The 22,198-nt window shown below is 44.5% G+C and overlaps 1 protein-coding gene across 4 annotated transcripts in view; it reads right to left on the bottom strand.

The window, feature by feature from the left end:
• Positions 1–22,198, bottom strand: part of FKBP5 (FKBP prolyl isomerase 5) — an 805,772-nt gene that overhangs the window by 157,941 nt on the left and 625,633 nt on the right. For all 4 annotated transcript variants that reach the window (XR_011204865.1, XM_069238765.1, XM_069238763.1 and 1 more), the window contains one exon: positions 15,314–15,499. Coding sequence is in view for 3 of the 4 variants with exons in the window: in XM_069238765.1 (XP_069094866.1) it covers positions 15,314–15,499 (186 nt within the window). In the remaining variant the exon portion in view is untranslated. The remainder of the gene's footprint in view (positions 1–15,313; positions 15,500–22,198) is intronic.

Below are 22,198 nucleotides of genomic sequence, written 5' to 3'. Positions count from 1 at the left end.
GGACATTTATCAAAAAGTGAAGGCATTTCTAACTAGAAAAACCTCAAAATTCTGTCAGAATTTAACAGAAATCAGTAGAAAATGATCACTCAAAGGTAAAAACGTCGAGTGAAAATGAAATTCAGAAGATATTTCAATGAATTTCTGTCACAAAAGCTTTTGTGAGGTAGAGCTCAATGCTTCAGGGTCCTGTCAGCAGGAGCCGGAAAAAAGAACTGAGGCAACTGCCTTTTGCTGTGCATGATGGGAAACAGGAAGACTTTACTTTTCTTAAAGGCACAGCTCTATTTACATTCTGTATAATGGCAGCCTATGGGCTACACTGCCCTGCATTGTTTTATTCTCATCAGAGGTGTAAATAAAGTATGAGAATGTATTTGTTATTACATTTCTAGAATAAATAGGTGTTTGAACATTAATTTACACTACTATTGATTTTCTTTTCAACAATTTGGCCTGTGTAGCTGTTCACATAGGCTGCACAATGTTATTCTTAAGTGTTTTTTGACAGACCTTTTCTTTAAACGGCTGGTGTTTGCACTTAAGAATATACTTCACATCAGTGCTCCGGGGTCCCCGCAGGCGCGCGGAACTATTCAATGCTTATGACTATACATGGAAATCCCCTACGAGAGAATTGCTCTTTACAGGTAAAATTCTCTGCGGTAGGTAAGGAGATGTTCCAAAGTGAGGATAATGAGTCGGCGACGGAGCTGCCGTCGACGGAGCACTCGTCGATGGTGTTCTCGTCGACGGTGTAGGCGTCAACGGAGCCGTCGTCGGTGTAGTCGGTATCGGTGCTGCCAGTGTCGACGAAGGTGTCGTCGACGAAGTCAATATTACTACGCCATCCGTCGACGGGGTTGCCGTCGACGGGGTTGTCGTTGACAGGTGCGTCGTCGGTATTTTCGTCGGTGAAGCCGACGGCGATCTTCTGAGTTTTCTCGTCGATGAATGCGTTGACGGCAAAGATTTCAGCTTCTTACCCGTCGACGGCTTCTTTATCTTCAAGGTGTGCGACGACGACGGAGCATACTTCAGGCTCACCGACGTTATCGTCGTAGATGATAGCGGAGACGAAGTTACTATCATCGGTGATGGAGGAGCCGTAAACGTGGCCGTCACTATAGTCGTCATCGAAGGAAGGCCTGTCGTCGACGGAGCGCTCGTCGACGGTGTCGTCGATGGTGTAGATTTTCTGGACGTCGACGGAGGTAGTGAGCTTGAAGGCCTTTTAAGCTTCTTTGATGAAGAAGCAGGTGTTGATGGCTCTGAGTGAACCTTGCCACATGCTACCTTGGATGTTGAAGGTAGATCCCCCGGCTTGTCCTTAAATGCATGCAGCTTCTTAGCTTGCAGATCTTTGCAGTCCTTGACCTTATGCTCTGGATGTAAGCAGTAGATACATTCCTTGTGAGGATCCTCACAGTGAAGTCTCAATTTTCCACAGGTCCCACAAGGCCTAAACAGACCCTTTCTTGTTGTAGACATGATGGAAAACTTCTGTAGAAAAAGTCAAGTGAAAATTTCTAAGAATTTCTCTTGAAGAGATAGAAAACTGAGCAGAGCTCAGGGAGACTCCCTTACACACGACATGCGGTAGAAAATCTGAGAGACTGAGCCTCTGTGCTGAGGGTTCTAAAGGGGTGGTCACGCCTGATTGGCTGAATTTTGGGCTCTTTCTAAAGAGGCTGATAGTTCTACAATTGAAAGTGTTTTCCTATTGACTTCAATGAAAAAAAATAAAATAAAAAATAAAAAAAAAATCTCTATTTATTGCTTTCTATGTACCGTGGGACTCCCACTTCGACGACGGGGAATGATTCAAGCATGTGAATCTATGAAAGATACCTCAATACTGGAGAAATAAGTTTGCAGGAGGGACCTTGCTTTTGATGGACAACAGTAATGGACAGTGAAGTGGACAGATTTTATATGTCAATGGTGGCCTCTACAAAGATCATACTGCAGGTCAAAGAACAGCTGGGTGAACAAGGCCTGGTCAAATCATGGAGAGCATGCCGCCTCAGAGTGAGAGAGAGACAAAATGTTCTGTTCTTCGCTATGCTAAACATATTCTAGGATCATTAAGATCTTCCTTTCAAGTGCTCCAACAGGGATAATAAGAGGATCAGTGATGGGTAGCATAGCTGTTCAATCATGTTCCAGGGGGATTACACTTATTGACTTAGCTAAGCCTTCCCGGGACAGAATGTGGAGACTGGGCAGATACTTCAAGATGTGGCTATTAGGCCTGAGATAGCTAAGGTCATAGATGATTATCAGTTGAAAAGTGTCGCTGAGGCTACCTCGCCAGCAATGTACTGGAACACTTTTAAAGCTGTCATCAGTGTGTTTGTTATCTATGGCGGAAGCAGTGAAAACAGAATGGAGTTTGAGTTTGAATTGAAAGAGTCGGAGGTGAAGCACACACTCTTAAGCAGCTCTGACAACAGTCAACAAAATGATAGGACACATCAATATGAGATACCTATGTGAGCCTGCAGTTAAAGGCAAATAACAGTTTGGTTTCATGCTCAAACAGTCTCAAGGTCTTCTATGTCTCTCTCTACCTTTCCCTTCTGTTTTCTGAACTTTCTAAAAAGAAAAAGGTCTACTTTAACTCCATTCTGGAAGGATATTAAATCACAAAACTCTTAGGTTTTCATATGAAGATAGGCATACATAAAAACATTATAGTAAAAAAAAGGGTTTGAAAAAGAACAGTTCCCTTGCAATACTCCAAGATCACCAAGGAGATAAAAACAGATACTCCTGTTACCCCGCACAAAAGGCAGCATATTCAGTGTTTATGATTATCAATAAAGACCCTACGATGGACAACACTGCATGCACTCAGATTCCCACAGTGAAGTAGCTATGTGGTGCATGCACCCCTCTCAACAAAAGAAAAAAGGTGATGCCACAGAAGAAGTTGATTGTGGGTGCTTCCAGGGCCAAGATTTGAACAACTGAGGATGTTTTTGTATATCACCTCTTGCAGAGGATCACACCCCCTCAGGTACAGGTGAAAGGGCAGTATGTAGACATGTGTACAACTTAACTGACAATCTGACCCAGATTAACTCCTTAAAAATGGTAAGAAAAAAACAGAGGTTCACAAGTTAAATACTATCCTCCCAGAGCAGCAGAAAAAAAGGAATAGCTGAGCACAAAGGACTCAAAAGAGGATTTAGGTTTTGCCAGGGCAGAATGGTTTTCACTGGAATGAAAGGAGAAAATACTTAAATAATGTTTCTACTGGTGACCTCCAAAGACAGGGATCAGGACACTTAATTTGATGCATCCAACAAGGGTATTAAATTAAATGGAAAGTGTTGGGAAGGAAATGTTCCCTGCATGGTATACAGGTCGGTTTCCAATTCCTTGAACTCCCATCTGCATGTATATCTTTTATCCTGATTTATTTAGGCACTGGAGTAAGGCTAATATAAGCGTGTGCACAGAGGCCTAGGCATATCCCCGGCTATGAGCGGTCCTAGACCTGTCCTGTGACCTAGGGTGGCAGATCAAGCATGCACTCATTATGGGAAGTGGACTACTGTCCTGCTCCTGGGTATAGTTGAACCCATAAATTAGTGGTGGCAGCAGACTGTGTTTTTTGTTTGCTATTTTTGTATTATTTTAGAAATGTTCAGTAGTGTGACCAGACTTTTTTTATCCATATCACTGGGAGCGAGGTGTACTAGACACTTATATAAAGTTCTGCTATTATATGTATGCCCATTCCTTTGTACTGACATCCCACTTTATGTCAAGTGTGTGCACAAATGTGAGTGCAACAAGTGGTCATGAAATGGGGGCCAGTAGCATCTTTTTTGAATGCCCTTAGCCTGGCACAGCACAAGATGGAATGTATGGATTGTGCTCCCAGACAGTGGTCGTGTACTGCCTGCATTCTTGTATCCAGAGGGGGGAGATTAATACATAGAAGTCAGGACAGGGCTACCTCTAGAAATTCCATGATGTATTTTGTTAGCAAGGAGCTCTTGATGAGTCATGCTGTGCATTACCATTTAGTGAATTAAAAATCAACTAAATGGCAGTGCATTTGTCATTAAAAATATTTTCTTTTCTTTCAGAGGATCAGCACTGGGCTGTACATTGGAGTTATTGAGTCTGTTGAGCGATTCCTGAATAAGAGCTTGAACACAACACTACTTCCCTGAGGAGCCTGTGACTGCTTGTCTCACCACTTTGAGAGCCAAGTGCAGAAGGGGTTGTAGTGGTCCACTTTGCAGGCCTACAGTAGAGCAGGCCTATTATACTGGTATGATACAGATGGACAACAACGTCAAAGCCCACCCCATCCCCCTGGTTGGGGCCAAGTAGAGCCTGTCTGCCCTGTGCCCTCTCCATAAACAGGGTTTGACAGGCAGAATGACATATCATAGACAATGAGATGCACACACACTTTAAGATATGTAATTTTTGCAGCAGCTGTTAGGCCTCAAATGGCCGGATAATACCCAGGCAATAAGGAAAAGATGCATGTACCTTTTTGGGCATAGCCTCACCTTTTCACAGACCTTTCACAGTCACAGCTAGCTTGTATTGTCCATGATGAGCATCACTTGACTGTATCTCTTGAATTATCTTAGCCTATCTTAACAGCAAGGTATGGTGCATATGGATAAGTTACTTACCGGTAAATCCTAGTTCTCTTCCAGGGGTATCCTCATCAAAGTCATAAACATTGAATATTCCCGCCCTTGTGCGGGGACCCCGGAGCATATATAAAATACACACATATTATACATGTGTAAAAACAGCAATGCAGGCTATAATGTTAAAAACAGGCTAAAATGCTTTATTTCTATGAAGTTTTTTTTTTTTTTTTTATATTATAAAACTACAATAGAGAATAAATATTTACCCAAGCCCCCTAAACTGGGCTTAGGAAAGTAAGCAGCAGCAAACTCTAGAGGAAAAAGAGAAAAAACTGCATTGAAAAACAATGAAGCATTCTTAGCCAATAGGCTGCATGCAGGTTAACACAGGAGAACCATAAACACTTTGGCACCGTGCCTTTAAGACCCTGAGCACCTCCAGTATCCCACCATGTCTCAGGGGTGAAGGAAAGGTGACAGTTGGTTCACAGTTAGGTCAGTTCTTTTTACGGTGACAATCTGTGTAACTGATTCAAAATACAGTCTGTCCTGCACTTCTAGAAGACGTGCGTCTGGGGAGGAGGGTGGGTTGTTTATGACTTTGATGAGGATACCCCTGGAAGAGAACTAGGATTTACAGGTAAGTAACTTATCCTTCTCTTCCAGGGGATCCTCATCAATAGTCATAAACACTGAATAGATTAGCAAGCCCATCCCTAAACCCTGCGGACTGTCCGATAGAAGTGCAGGAATAGATACGTATTATGCAAATAAATTTCTCAGAGAGGCCTGCCCCACTTGGGCATCCACTCTTGCATCTGAGTCTAAACAGTAATGTCTAGTAAACGTATGCACAGACTTCCATGTAGCAGCCTTACAAATCTCAGATATTGGAACATTGTTAAGGAGGGCAGCAGTAGCCGCTTTTCACCTTGTGGAATGCGCTTTAGGCCTCGCTAGTAATTGTTTATTAGCTAGCTGGTAAGTATTAACAATACAAGAAACTATCCATCTTGATATCGTTCGTTTAGATGCTGCCTCTCCTGTCCTCAAATGACCATAGTTTACAAACAAACGGTTAGAGTGTCTAATCGATTTTGTCTTATCCAGATAAAATTTCAGCACTCTTTTCAAGTCTAAGGAGTGCAATGCTTTCTCTGCCGGAGTCTCCGGATTGGGAAAGAAAGTCGGTAAAGATATAGTCTGATTGATATGGAATTCTGACACCACCTTCGGAAGGAAAGATGGGTGAGTTCGTAGAACCACTCTATTGTCATGAAAAACCGTGTACGGTTCCTTGGAAGACAAGGCCTGGATTTCGCTGACCCTCCTCGCTGAAGTAATGGCCACTAGAAAAGCCGTCTTCCACGTAAGGTGTTGTAAAGAGGCCTTATGTATAGGTTCAAAAGGAGGGCCCATAAGTTTTGCCAATACTATGTTCAGTTCCCATGGAGGAGAAGGTCTCCGAATGGGCGGCAAAACTTTTTTCAAACCTTCTAAGAAATCCTTGACTACAGGTTTTGTAAAGAAGGATTCCTGAGAAGGTGACTTGCGATAAGCTGTAATAGCAGACAAATGTACCTTAATAGATGATACCTGCAGACCGGACTTTGCCAGATGAAGCAAATAGGACAGTATGACATCCTCCTGAGCCCGTATGGGATTGTGACCTTGTTGACAGCACCATATGTAGAATCTCTTCCACTTAAAAGCGTAAGAACGCCGCGTGGAAGGCCGTTTGGACTCTTTCAAGATGTTCATACACTCCTGTGAGAGCCCTAGGTGCCCATAATGCAGGAATTCAGGAGCTATGCTGTTAAGCTCAGAGAGGGTAGGTTGGGATGTAGAATTCTGCCCTCCATTCTGCTCAGAAGATCCGGTCTGCACGGCAGCCTCCTGTGAGGTTTTTCCGACAGGTTGAGGAGATCTGTGTACCAGAATTGACGGGGCCATTGTGGCGCTATAAGAATCATTCTGGTTCTGGATCTGTAAAGTTTGCTGATCACTGCCGGAATGAGGGGAATCGGCGGAAAAGCGTAGAGAAATATCCCTGACCAGTCGATCAACAGGGCATTCCCTCGAGATCCCGGACGGTAGAACCTGGATGCGAAGTCTGGGCATTTCTTGTTTACTTCGTCTGCGAAGAGATCCAGTTGAGGCCGACCCCATTGCGCGAAGATGTATTCTGCGACTTCGCCGTGTAGGACCCAATCGTGAGCGTCCTCTAGGTGTCTGCTCAGAAAATCTGCTTCCACGTTTTGCTGACCTGGCAGGTGAACCGCTGTAATTGACATTCCTCTGGCCAGGAGCCAATGCCATATCGCTTGGGACTCTCACGATAGGGGTAGGGATCTCGTTCCCCCCTGTTTGTTCTAATAATACATCGTGGTTGTATTGTCCGTTTGTATTAGGAGAGTTTTCCCCTGAATTAGTGGTATGAAAGACTTGAGAGCCAGATGGACCGCTCTGAGTTCTAGCAGATTGATGTGGTACTGCTTTTCCTTGTCTGACCACAGGCCCTGAGCTTGAAGGGGACCCAGATGAGCCCCCCATCCCTGAAGAGACGCATCCGTTACTAGGGTGTCGGATGGAAGTACCTGGTGAAACGGAGCACCCACTGATAGGTGAGGTCTGTGCATCCACCATCTCAATGATTGAAGTGCTACCGCCGGTAGTCGCACTCTGTCCTCCCAGCGACCTGTCCTTTGGCTCCAGTTGCTCTCCAATGCCTCTTGGAGGGGCCTCATGTGGAGTCTGGCATTTGGGACAATAAAAATGCATGATGCCATGGAGCCCAGCAGCGATGTCACCTGACGTGCCGTAGGTGCGTTGGCTCTCAACAGGTCCTGACACTTCCTGTCTATTGAGGATAGTCGTTCCTCCGAAGGATACACTTTTTGGAGTTCTGTGTTTATGATAGCTCCCAGGTAGTGAAGATTCTGTGTTGGAATCAAGGTTGACTTTTGGTAATTGACCTGAAGACCTAGAGACTCGCAAACTCCGAGCACAATGTCCCGATGGCTTCTCGCCTGCTCCGGAGAAGAAGCCTTCAGTAACCAGTCGTCTAGGTATGGATATATGAATATCTTTTGTTTTCGAAGATGCGCCGCTACTACTGCCATACATTTAGAGAAAACTCGTGGGGCAGATTTCAGGCCAAATGTAACGCTACTTGGAAGCGCAGGAATTTTCGATGTTTGGGAGCTATTGGGATGTGAAAATACGCATCCTGCAGGTCGATGGAGCACATCCAGTCTCCCTGATGTAGTTGAGGGAAAATCTGGTGAAGCGCTAGCATCCTGAACTTCTGTTTCCTTATGTATTTGTTCAGCAGCCGTAGGTCCAGGATTGGCCTGAAAACGCCCTCTCGACCCTTCTTCGCCACCAGAAAGTAACGGGAGTAAACCCCCTTTCCTCTGTGCGCAGGTGGAACCTTTTCTATGGCATTCTTTTTTAGGAGGGCGAGAGCCTCCTTGCATAGCAAGCTGAGATGAGATGGATTGCCTTTGGTTGGTGGCAAGCGTGGTGGAGGCTGTTTGAAAAGAAGAGAATAGCCATGTTCGACAATATTGAGCACCCATTTGTCTCTTGTGATAGAGTGCCACTCGAGAAGATAAGCTGTAATACTTCCCCCCACCGGAGTGGTGTACAGTGTCGAGGGAAGCGAGATCTCATTGTTTGGTGGGTGCTTTCGGAGTGGACTGTTGAGGTCTACTTGACCCTCGCTCCCTTGTGTTCCGTCGTTGAAAAAGAGGGCGTCCCTGTCGTTGCTGTGACCTTTGGGACCAGTGAGGGGTTTGAACCCTCTGCTGGAAAGGGCGCCTGTCATAAGGCCTGTACCTCCGCCTGAAATCTTTCTTTCTTTCCAGGCACACTGCCCTCATGGTATCCACCTCGGTCTTCATGCGGGCCATTTCCTCATCTGCATGGGCACCGAATAGAGAGTTCCCGGCGAATGGGAGATTCAGGATGCGTTGTTGTGCTTCCTGCTTTAAACCAGTGAGCCTCAGCCAGGAAGACCTCCTTGCACAGATTCCATGCGCGTACCCATGTGCAGCTAAATCCGCCCCATCTGCTGCCGCGCTGATAACCTGGTTGGATACCAGGCATCCTTCTTGCAGGATCTCCTGGAAATCTTGTCTGTCCTCTCTGGGCAATTTCTCTGTGAATCTATTGAGAGAGTCCCACAGAGAACGATCATACCTGCCCAGGAGTGCAGAAGCACTGGAGACTTTCATTGCCGAAGCCGCCGTCCCGCATATCTTTCTCCCAGAGAGTCTGGATGCCTGCTCTCTTTATCCGGGGGGACCGTGGATGATGATGCCACCGAGTGGGTCTTTCGGGCTGCAGCTATTATTATCGAGTCCGGTGGCGGATCCTTCCTGAGGAACAAAGGGTCCTGTTCGGGAGCCTTGTATTTTTTGAGAATCCTAGCCGGGGCAGATTTGAGCGAGGCTGGGGCCAGAAAAGTGTCCATGGTTGGCTGCAACAAACCAGGCACTAGAGGCAGCAGCTTTTTTGATGCTGAACTCTGTTGTAGAGTCTCAAAGATGACTGACGAGGAGGTAGATGGCTCTGGAACTTCTATGTTTAGTTTCTGCGCTCCTCTTAGCAGCACCTCGTTAAACGTGGTAATGTCATCCACCGGTGAGACCCTAGCAGGTGGTGAATCTGTTAGGGTGGGTGAGTAACGCCCGACAGATGAACCTGACAAAGACCAAGAGGGTGATCTTCTTCGTGAACGAGACCTGGATCGTCGTTGAGAACGAGACCTGCTGCGAGACGCTGTAGCAGAGCGCCTAGGCCTCGCGCCCGTTTGACGAGGAGCAGAACGAGCCCGTCCTGCTCTTGCTGTCGGTGATGGCGTTCTTGGCAGGGAGGCACTAGGCGAGTACATTCGCGAATATTGCGAATCTGGGGAGGCCGCTGGTCTGTTAAGGCTCTCCAGCCATCTTGGAGATAGATTGATGGGCGAGACATGCCCAGATGATGCCGCTCGGTATGGAGACCACTGGAGATGGCGCGGCCTTGTCTGGCGTGGGGAGATGTTCTATTCCCTGTGGGACAGGTAAAACCTGTGTCGACGTCGATGGCTGTGTCGACGTCGAAGGGCGCCCCGCCGGTTGCTCTTGCCTCGACGTTGAGTGCCTCGACGTTGAGTGTCTCGACGCAGAGTGCCTTGACGTCGAACGGCGATCTTTGGACCTCGACCTGCTCGCCGTCGTGTGCCTCGACGTGGAGCGGTGGGAAGCTGACGGCGGATGTCTCTCATGCCGTCGTGGCGATTTCGATGTCGTGTTTCTTGACGTCGGGGGCGCACAGCCTTTGGCGGCGACCGGGCACGCCAGCGATGGCTCGACGTCGATCGGCGGGCTGCCGTCGACGGAGACCTGCCCCTGTGATGGTGTTCCCTCGACGCCGTTTCCTTCGACGTCGGGTGTGTCGCCGTCGATGGCGATTTATGCCGGTGAGACGGTGGTAGCGACGACGACGACGACGGGGAACAAACAGGTACTTTCCTACCTGCTGACGTTGACCGAGCCATTCTCTCCTGAGAATGGCCTGCTGGTTGTCTGGGAAGTGAAGAGGACGATGTTCTTTGCCTCTCCTGAAGCCCATGTAGCCTGATCTTTTCTCTGTCCTTCAGAGTCCTCTTTGACATATTCTTGCAGTACTTACAAGTGTCAGGGCAGTGACTCTGAGGCAGGCACACTATACACAGAGTGTGTGGATCTGACTGGGCCTTCTTCTTCCCACAAGCAGGGCATTTGACAAAAAGTGAAGGCATTTTTCTGTCAGGAAAAAACTGCCAAGCTCAGACAAAGATGTTATTTGTCGAATGAAAAAGGAAAAAACGCTTTTTTAAAGGATTTTTCTGAGAAAAACTCGGAAAAACTGAGAGCTCAATGCTCCAGGATCCTCTCAGAAGAAGCCGGAAAAAAGAACTGACCTAACTGTGAACCAACTGTCACCTTTCCTTCACCCCTGAGGCATGGTGGGATACTGGAGGTGCTCAGGGTCTTAAAGGCACGGTGCCAAAGTGTTTATGGTTCTCCTGTGTTAACCTGCATGCAGCCTATTGGCTAAGAATGCTTCATTGTTTTTCAATGCAGTTTTTTCTCTTTTTCCTCTAGAGTTTGCTGCTGCTTACTTTCCTAAGCCCAGTTTTGGGGGCTTGGGTAAATATTTATTCTCTATTGTAGTTTTATAATATAAAAAAAAAAAAAAAAAAACTTCATAGAAATAAAGCATTTTAGCCTGTTTTTAACATTATAGCCTGCATTGCTGTTTTTACACATGTATAATATGTGTGTATTTTATATATGCTCCGGGGTCCCCGCACAAGGGCGGGAATATTCAATGTTTATGACTATTGATGAGGATCCCCTGGAAGAGAACACTTTTAACACACCAGGATGAAATGCATGTGCTACACACATGTGACTGGGTGATTTTGAGTTCAGCACCATCCTTGATGTGCAAGCAACACTGATTTGTGTGTTGGGACTGTGGTTTAGTTGGCATGATTTACACGTCAGCCTGATGGAGATTTGCAAATGGAGTCCACAGTGCAATCTCAATGAAACGTGGTTGATTCCGAGCTGCTGCTTGACTTTCGCGATCCTGCTTGCTGTCTGGGTTGAGCAGCAGCATTCGAAATGTTTTTAAAAATCGTTTCAAATTTTCTCATTTCTGCTGGTAGCCCCAGGTCTCCTCCATTTTTCTCATTTTTAGTGGCTTAGTTGGAATAGCATACCATCTTGGGAGTGAACGCATCACTGATTTATGTGCTAGGTCTCCATCAGCTGACCTGCCGGAGGGCTTGAAAAATCCCAGGACTGTACAGCCCTCTCTTCCAGTGTATATGCCTTTCACAGCAGACCCTATGAAACGTGACAAGTGCCGATCTACTGAGGTCCGGACAGGGGATAATGGGGCAAGGCAGGATTCCTTTCCTGGGCCTTAGTGAAGTCTCGTTCTTTGGGAAATATTTAATGATAAGTGTGCAATATGTTATCAGCTTCACAATGGGGTCTCATTTGTCACAGAAACATGGCTGCAGGAAACCTTGTGTCTCGAAATGGAAATGCTGTGCCTGATGGTAGCTGACATTTGCATCTGAAGTAAGGCAGTTGAGGTCCTTTACCAATATGTTCCTCATTCTAAATGGAACAATCTCAACAGAGAAGGGAGTGCTATCAAATCACAATGGGGCACCTGGGTAATTCAATTATAGAGGCATTAACTAGGACATCATTTAGTTCATCAAGATGGCAAGTTCTTCATTCAGTCCATAGAAACATGGGAGTTGTAATCTGAAGTCTCCAACACACTTTTATTCTTCAATACAAAAATCCAGCCCAGTCTACACATTTCATCCCTCCAAAAGGACTTCATCAGGGCAGAGAGAACAGTATATTGCTAATTCTGTTATTCCTCACAAGCTACCTTCTGTGCAAATGTGTCACCACCACCATGCAAATACTGGCAGCCAGTAAGCTATCCATCAAAAACACTCCATCTTCATGCTTAACCTCCTTCCACCATAGTGGTGTGATTTTTGTTATATATACTAACAATGGTGTGGTCAGGGCAAGCCTTTCTACTGCTCAGTTTTTGATGTATCTCAGTCTAAATAGCCCTGGAAAACTGTGTCAGAACTATGTCAGAATTTCCACATCCCAAATTACAAATACTGTGGGCATAGAGTAGAGAGTGGAGTAGAGGATGTTCTCCCTACTAAGAGGGCATTGGCCAGAAAGCTTACATCCCATTGGGATGTTCAATGTCCTGACTCCCTGACGTACATCTTTCAATGCTCTTTAGAAGTAATCTTCACACGTGTACTAGATTAAGGCATGAAAGGCCAAAACAAATGCCTTGATTAGCTCTGCAGACTCGCTGTCTTATACTTCAGCTGAGTCATGGTGTTCTGGGGTGTTAGTACGCATGTAGATCTACGATATGACAATTTGATTGAAGAATTTTGAGCCTTTATCCCTGACCAAAGTGATCAATGGCTCCTGCAAGGGCCACACACTTCAACTGGTACTGGCCGTGGTAAACAAGACACTGTCTCAATGGGAAGCATTTTTCTTCTGAGCTAGGCTACCAGTTTAAATCAAACATCCCTGCAACAAGATCAGCTAGGATCTATTTTCTCAACTTGAGTATTGTCTTTGGAGGAAAATTAATTCAGAAGTCATTCTCAAGAATCTCAATGAATGTCTTAATGCCAAAGAATATCTTGAGCATTTCAAACTTCTGCTGAAGAACTTCTCTTCTACCTTAAGGAGGGTCCTCAGTGACTGGGTAACTTTAATCGATAGTCCAAACATAGAAACACTTACTTTTCCACCTTCTTGAGAGCCACAAACTACTGACCAGGCAGGTGCAGTACGCCTAAACATTACTTATGAAGGACTTACAAGACAACTTGAAGTTTGTGTATAAAGATTAATGCTGACCAAAGCTAATTTTCTTTCAACAAACTTTCTGGTACTCAGAAATGCCTAGCACAACTATACTTTATTTTAAAATTGTTTACCAAGTCTTATTATCTGTAAAGCATGCTACCAGTGCCCCAAGCTTTATGCAACAAGCTTGCCAATTAATTCAATTCCAATGTGACCAGGATCAATGAGAGCATGAAGAACAATCAACTGCTTGAGAACCTGTCTCTGTATCCAGCTCCCAATGTGTAGGTAGCACTCCACAGTGTGACGTGCGGTATGATACACTGTAGCTCACAGTGATCAGTAACCTACAATTGTAGATGGGCCTTTGGAATACACTCAGAGAGCCAACACTCTGAAGCTTTCCAATTGGACATGGGTGTAAGGGTCAGTCCTGTATGTTTAGAGCTCATGAACGAGAAAGGCAGTAAATCCGCACTTCTTATCACTAAATCAGGCTCCCTTCCAGAATACAGACCCATGACTGGAATCTGGGTTGGAGGCGGTTCTAAAATGCTGGAAAGTTAGTATGTTCCCTCTTGAAAGAAGGCCAACTTCAACCCAGGTAACACAAATAGATACTGGCCTATCACTCTTCTTTCAGCACAGAACAAACCACAATAGAATGTGGTGGCAAGACAACTATTAAAATTTGTTAAGGAGACCAGTACTCTTGATCCATGATGACCAGGGGGTCATCCTGCCTGAGTAACTAAGTCACTGCCCTCGATGAGATCAAACCCATCCTTCCAATGGAGATCTGGCACAAGTCATTTTATAAGATCTCTCTGCTACTTTCAATACTGCAGACCACAGGCCAAAATGGGCTTTGACGGCATGGTATTGAGCGGATTTCAGTTATTCTTGGAAGCTCTCAGACAGTGTTGACTCCCCTGTTCAGTTAAATTAAGTTGGTGGTGTTATGTGGAGAGCCTCAAAGCTCCTTCCTGAAGTTCACGCTATTTAACCTTTAAGTCCAACTCTGATCTTATCTGATTAAATCGCCTGGCTGGAGGGTGCTGTCCTACACAAAAGACTGGACAGGCAAGCTCCTTTGTCTGCATGGAGACTAAGTGATAGCTTAGCATCCATACTTCAAGGGATTGGTCTACACTACCTGAAACTGAGCTCAAGTAAAACAGAGCTGCTCTTTAAATGGAACATCACAAATCACGAGATATTGCCCTGCAGCCTACTAGTATGAATGCCTCAAATGCTAGCCACTAAGTCACTAAAGCCTGTTTTGAACCAGGGAGCCTCTTTGAAAATGTAAGTGAATGCCTGGACCAACTTTTGTTTAGAAAATACTCATTTTTCTGCTCAAAGCTCACCAAGCATTGGTTGCCTTCACATGTATCCTTTCTAAACTTGACCACTGTCAGACAGTTCAGAACTTTGCTATCAGGATTAGGATTGTTATAAATCTTTGAAAATTCAAACCTGTATCAGCCCCTTACCCGGATTCAAACTGGCTGGCAGTTGAGCAACGGTTACATTATAAGTGCAGCTGTGTACCACACAAGGTGTTCTGAGGCCAGCAGGAATCTGATCTTTTCAACCTCCTTTAGCTTTGATCTCAAACGACAAGAGAGAATCTTCTAGTGGATGCTTCTTTTGCCACTTAGCTTCCAGACTGTGGAAGAACATGCCTCTACAGCTCAAAAAAACAAATATCTTTATGGCCTTTAGAAGAGCCATATTTTTCTCTTTTGGTAAATTTTCTGTTTGAGCTCTTAACTCTGCAAGCAGCTTTGGATATCATGTCAAGGCCTGTCTGAGCGCTTTACACAAAATGCCAAAAAGTGCACCTCAAGGTGTTACTCTTATTTTGTTGATTTTACACCAGATCTTTAGTATTATCCAGGAAACACACATAATGCTTATGCACAGCTGGTTGCATCATCACTTTATCAAAGCATTTCACAGTTCCATATATCCAGTATGACCCACGATACACAGGAGGTGATGCATGTGCACTACTGAGGATGTTCTTGTGTGTGTAGCACTTCTCAGTCCCACCTATACATTACCTTGCAAGAGACATAGGGACAGATGGCAGCATATCTATAAGCGTGCACCCCATTTCTTCACATTAACCCAAGGGTTCCTTTATAATGCCTAATACAAATGACCCTCAGTTTATGTCACCATTTTACACATTACATAGCCATAAAATGTCCTTGTTGTGCAGAAAGTCACTTACATGTCTACTTGGTGTATGCTCACCTTCTCACAGAGTTCCACAGCTCTCATGTACTCCCTCAGTTTGATATTGCACATGGCCAGGTTCAAGAAAGCTGCCAGCAAGAAACACTTTGAGGTTTTTTGCTCTGCCTCAGACAAGCCATACTCCATTTCCAGCCAGGATACAATCTTGCTGTACTGTATTATAGCCTGCATATATTTACCTGCCTGTGAGAAGACACAAAGTAAAGAAAGCCATGTTTGTAGCTTTGAAAGGAAAGAAACGCAGGACAGCTTACTGAGTGAAATGAAACTGTACTCCTAACTGAAAGCAACCCACCCTATTCTGCTTTTTTATACTTTACCTCCTCCCAGGTTCCCAACTGGCAGATGAAAAGGGAGAGCAGATGTTAAAGTAACAATCTTTTCCAAAATGGCACCAACCACTCATGAGGCAGCCCAGCCACCACTGTTATCAAGTCCTACTACAATCATCTGACAGATGACTCATATCAACAGAACCTCCCTGCATCAGGGATGATTACCCAACAAATTCACAATTGCTCATGTGACCTACTGTGACATCAATCAAGTTTTCACATGGAATTGTGCACTGAAACTAATCCTTTAAAGACAGTGATAACTTATGCATTCTGGATGTTGACGACTTCCATCTGGTCACCTTCATGGACCTTTTTGTGGCTTTCAAAATGATTCAGCCTGAAAGATTATAATGAAAAGCACCAGTGATCCAGGGAAGGAAATGCCAAGCCTAAATGTATCAAAGGGTTCTACAGTGAGATGGTTGTATATTGGTGTCAATACTTTTAAATCTTTACAGAGAATCACTGGATATTCAGCTGAAGTGGGAGCTCACTATTCACCAGCATGCAAACAACAACTACATTTGGGGACTTGCACCACTGACAACATCATCTCCTAAACTCTAGCCTGGATAAAATCCAATCCTTGATGTTGCACAATTTTTTCATGCACGACCCAGACAAACTGGAATGCTTGCTAGTTACAACTAAGAATAGTTGTAATGATAACCCTTTCTTGTTATTGTAGCTCAAATATCACTAAGAAACCCAATCCATCGGCTCTCTGATGGCAGAGACTGATACCTATGTAAAGATCATTACAAAATCTGAATGACAGCTCTAGTTATGTTTGAGTCGACTTTAATAATACAAACAAGCCCAATCTAAAGCCACCTTAGCAACTTTAAAAATGCTGTAGCGCATGATGATTCATTTTACAACCAACATAAAAAAGTTTGATTACATCACCTCCAGAGCTTACAAAACTCTATTGGCTCCACTTGGAGATCAGCTTGACATTGTAGCTAATGCAGCTCTTTTTTGAAGTCTTTAACTCAAACGTCCTATCTGGTTAGCATGTGTCCTATTTCAAGTGGCTCCTGGGGTTTCATGATTTACTTTGAACGAACTGACTTCCAAGTTAAGAAAAATCTTTTTCACAAACCCTTTAATAAAACATGAAGACGAAGAAATAGATGACAATGCAGTCCCACAGGCCGGTCTTATGTAAGTGTGAAAATGGCATCTATGCTTTTAAGAACCCAAAGACAACCAGTACCCCATCATGCCAGCAGATGGCAGTTGCTTCAGATCATTTTGCTGAGAAGTTCTATTGTTCTTCGGTCATTTTCACCGGGAAGGAGGAAGGGTGCTTATGACTTCAATAGAGATTTCCCTGAGAGAGAACTGGGGTTACAGGTAAGAAACTATTCCTTCTCTCTCAGGGGATTGCCTCTGATAGTCATAAGCTTTTAATAGAATAGCAAGCCCATCCTCGCCAAACAGTGGTGTAAAAGACAGAGAACCCAAGTAGCCCATATATTAAGCAAACAAATTCCTCAGGAGGCCTGCCATACTTGAGCATCTGCTTTAGCATCAGAATCCAAACAATGATGTTTGGTAAAAGTGTGAACAGTTCTCCATGTAGCCGCTTTACAAATCTTGGCGATGGGAAGATTTCTCATAAAAATAGCAACAGCTGCTTTCCCTCTAGTGGAATGGCTTTAGGTCTACCAGAAAGAACCTTGCTCGATTTCTGATAACACAAGAGAATGGAAGAGGCTATACATCAAGATATGGACTGCTTGGATGTGGCTAAACCTGTATAAACCAGACCATAGTTTACAAATAATTGATCCGACTTGTGGATGTCTTTTGTTTTATTCAGATAAAACTTTAAGACTGGCCTAACATCTAAAGAATGGAAAGACCTTTTGGCTGGTGTACATGGATGCTGAAAGAAGGTAGGTAAAGAAATGGTCTGATCAATGTGGAAATCTGAAATAATTTTTGGTAGGAACCTTAGGTGAGTCCTCCTAACCACCTGATTAGAATAGAAAACCGTATACAGTTTGTGAGAACATAACGTGTGAATCTCACTAACCCTACGTGCTGAAGTGATCGCTACAAGGAAGGCAGCTTTCTACAAGAGATATTGTAAGGAAGCTTTTTGAATAGGCTCAAAAGGGGCCAGCAGGAGTCTGGAAAGGATTGATTTAGCTCTCAAGCAGGAGAAGGATGCAGTATAGTAGAGAAAACCTTTTTCAAACCTTCTAAAAATCCTTTATACCAGGAATTTTGAAAAAAGAGGTTTTGTGGAGGACATTTTTTGTAGGCAGTAATTGCAGCCAAATGGACTTTGATGGAAGAGAATTGTAGACCTGACTTGGCCAGGTACAATAAGTATTGAAGAATCACTCCTGTAGGCAGTAATTGACGCCAAATGGACTTTGATGAAAGAGAATTGTAGATCTGACTTGGCCAGGTACTGTAAGTATGGAAATCTCACTCCTTCTTGGCACTTGGTAGGATCAACATTCTTGTTAGAGCACCAGATGCAAAACTTCCATTTCAGAGAATAAGCCGGCCATGTGGATGGATATTTGGATTCCTTCAGTGTCCATACAGTCTTGTAGCAAATTAAAATGCCGGTATTGGCAAACTGCCATGCTGCCAAACTCGAAGAGGAAGGATCGGGATGAAGCATCTGGCCAACCAACTTTGTGAGAAGGTCAGGTCTGAACGGCAACCTCATGTGTGACCGCTCCAACATGAGAAGATCTCTGAGCCACCACTGTCGAGGCCACTTCGGTGCTATTAAGGTCATTCTGGCCCTCGAGTAAGAGAGTTTATCAGTACTGATGGAATGAGTGGTATCGGAGGAAAGGTGTAGAGAAATTTGCCAGACCAGTCGATCCATAGGGCATTCCCTAGAGTACCAGGGTTGGAAGTACCTTGAGGCAAAACTTGGCCTTTTTTGTTGTTTTATGCAGTGGCAAACAAGTCTATATGGGGAGTTCTCCACATGCTGAATATACGTCATCATGAAGGACCCATTCGTGGCTTTCTTAGAAGAGTCTGCTTGAACATTTTGAATGTCTTGGAGATGGATTGCAGTGATCTGCAGGTTCCTGGCGATCAGTGGATTCCAAATTGTCTGGGCTTGTTGAGGTAGTACATGGTGATCATGTTGTCTGTTTGAACAAGCAGGAATTGCGTGTTGAAGGCTGGGAGAAAGGCCTTCAACGCTAAGGGAACCACTCATAACTTGAGGAGATTGATGTGATAGGTCATCTCCCTCGGAGACCATGCCGCTCATAATTTGTAGGTGATCCATATGTGCTTTCCAGCTTGGAGAGGCATCTGTCACTATTGTGTGAGATGGACCCTTCTGATGAAATGGCATCCCTGGAAGTAGGTTTGTTGGAGGGCTCCATCAGTTCAGGGACTGTTTTGGCTTGGGAGAAAAAAATATCTTTCCCTTCTATTTGCCTGAATATTTGTCTCACTGATCCTTCAGACACTCCTGAAGTGGCCTCATGTGGAGGAGGGCATTCAGAGTTAGAAAAATGCACAAAGCCATCGAGCCTAGGAGAGAAGACACTGTTCTCACCATGGGATGAGAGGTTTTCTTGAGAGACTGACACTGTAGACGGATTGATAACAGTCTCTTCTCCAAAGGATACACTCTTGTTTGGACGGTATCAATGGTGACACCTAAGTAATGTAGAGACTGGACTAGAGTACAGTCTGATTTGCTGTGATTGACATGTAGACCTAATTGAGGGAGAAGGTTGCCCGTCAACGGATAGTGAAGTTGGGCTTCTTGTGCTGTTTGATGCTTTGATCAGCCAGTCATCTAGGTATGGATAAACAAATATTCTGAGCTTTAGGAGATGTGCAGCGACCACTGACAAGCACTTTGAGAAAGTTCTGGGGGCTGATCTGAGAATGAACAGAAGCACTTTGTACTGGTAGTGATCCTGGCCTATGAAAAATCTCAAGAATTTTCAGTGTTTTCTGGCTATTGGAATGTGAAAATATGCATCTTGGAGGTCTATTGCACAGAGCCCGTCCCCCTGATGTATTTCAGGATAAATCTGATGCAGAGCCAGCATTCAAAATTTCTTTCTCCAGATCCAGTTGTTCGATGTCTGCAGATCTAAAACACCCCTGTATTTGTTCTTGTGGCCTTTCTTTTTTTTTGTTTGAAAGGGACTACTTCCACTGCTTGCTTGTGCAGAAGGACTCTGAGCGCTGCTTCTGCAGATGTTGAGTGGATGGTTTTGGTGGTATATTTGGTGGAGGACTCGTAAATCTGAGACAATACCCATTCTGTACAATATTTAGAACCCAGGCATCTTTTGTGATGGATTGCCACTCTGTCAGCAAATTAGATATATTTCCACCTACAGGAGTGTGTAACGGAAGAGGGGGAAGTAGAGATTCATTGTTTAGAGCCTGTTGCAGGTTTTGTCCCTTGAGCAGGCTGGTGGATGGTTCTCCCTCTGGGTTGTCAACGTTGTTGGTACTAATAAGGTCTTTGTTGTTGTTGCAATTGGTGACCTTGATACCAATGAGGGGTTTGAACCCTCTCCGTGTGATAATGGAGCTTGTAGGGATGCTTCCCCTGTTATTTTTGGTTTTTAAGACCAACCACTTTTAGGGTTTCCATCTCAGACTTCATCAAAGCCATCTCATCATCCATATGACTTTCAAATAAGGTGATTCCTAAGAATGGAAAGTTAATGATATGTTGTTGTGCCACTTTTTTAAGAGTTGTAAGGAGAAGTCAAGAGTGCCTTCAGTACTCATGGAGTGCTAGCAGTGACGAGTCAGCAGCTGCACTTAATGACTTGGTTAGAGACCATCATGCCCTCGTTCATCACTTCGAAGAAGTCCTCGTGTTGATCTCTAGGAAGGTCATCTGCAAACTTTTCCAAGGGGCCCCACAAGGCTATATCATACCTGCTTAGCAGGGCCGATGCGCTTGCAGCTTTCACCGTGGTGGCAGCTGTACCAAATACTTTGTATCCCACTGAGTCCATTTTCTTACTCTCCTTGTCCAGTGGTATGTGGACAAAGGAGCAGTTGAGTGCTGTTTCTTTGCCGCCAGAATCATTGCAGAATCAGGGGAATGATCTGAACGAAGAAACAGCGGACCCTGTTCTAGAGGTCTATATTTATTTTGTAGCTCCGATGGAGCTGATTTGTTTGAGGCTGGTTTGAGGAACAGTTCCATGGCTGGCCCAAGAGACCTTGAACCAGTGGTAGGAGTGGTCTGGAAGCTGGACGGTGGTGAAGCTTCTCAAAGATCACTGAAGCAGATGGAGTGGGAGCAGACATTGTAATACTCAACTTTGTTGCGTCTCTCACAAGTAGCTCTTGAAAGGTATTTATGTAATACACCGTGGAGACTCTTACTTGCAGCGAGTCAGACACAGTTGGTGAGTATCTGTCAGCACTTGCAAAGGAGAATGGAGAATGGTGTTGTAGTGTGACTCTTGCGCCAGGCAAGATTGCTGGTTTTAAGGATGACAGTACTTATGTTTGTAGGTGACTATGCCAATCCTACAACAAGTCGCAACTGTCATCCCAACCCTCCTTGCTCACGAGCAGCACCTCACCAAAAACCCAAACAGTAAAAGGTGATTTGTGCAGCCTTTACGCATGGACTCAAGCGTATGACATCTCGGGGAGTGTCGTGGTTAAACGGAGATTACCCCTTTCTCATATTAACAACGAGTCTCAATAATACACAGGCAATGAATGAGATGCAGTAAGGTTTCAATAGGTTTTATTTATCAAAACTGCAATCTACGATAAGTTGCATGGGCTGCAATGATTAGGATAATGAATAATGCAAGAAACAGAATGGTAAAGACAAGAGTCATTAATACAAAGACCCCCACCACCTTGCAATGACATGAGATGTGAAATATGTCCTAATACCCTACGGTCATGTACCTAATCTCCAACCTAAGAGAGAGCTAGGTGTGTTAAACCTAATCTGCCAATGCCATGTACATGAGAAGGGCCCACCAACCCTCGTTACCTTGGAATTAGGTCTCTTGCTCAGACTTCGTAGGGGCACGAAGACTGGATCAGCATCAAGGCAACATGCAGCATCAACAGCATCAATGGCATCTAATCGGAATCCCTCTGACTATCTGTCTAATTGAGGAGCATTTAGACAGATCTGCTCGGACCCCTGACGTAGGTCTGTTCCCAAACAATAGATAACAAGACATGCTTGGGACGGCAATTTATGTAAACAACTCCCTCAAAGGCGTGAAGAGTGAAGGTACCTAATGTGTATACCTACAGTTTGTTTATCTTTCTTGCTTGATATGACGTCCTAGCGTGGTGGCACTGATAATGTGAAACTAAAACATTGGCCTAACTAGAAACAAGGCAACCATCTTAAAAGATATAATTAAATAAATGTGCTAAAACAGAGCAAACTAAGTAGGGTAAAAGCCACTGGGTGATGGGGGCACAAGTCTGCATAGCAAAGGCTAAGCTAACTCCTGTTCCCATTAAAACAAGATCGGATTCACTACAATGGTAGGGAGAATGACATCTGGGCCATGTTTTAGTCCTG

Source organism: Pleurodeles waltl, chromosome 6 (assembly GCF_031143425.1).
Source record: "Pleurodeles waltl isolate 20211129_DDA chromosome 6, aPleWal1.hap1.20221129, whole genome shotgun sequence".
Taxonomy (NCBI): domain Eukaryota; kingdom Metazoa; phylum Chordata; class Amphibia; order Caudata; family Salamandridae; genus Pleurodeles; species Pleurodeles waltl.
The sequence above is the reverse complement of the archived record's forward strand: the minus strand, read 5'-3'. Positions and strand labels throughout refer to the sequence as shown.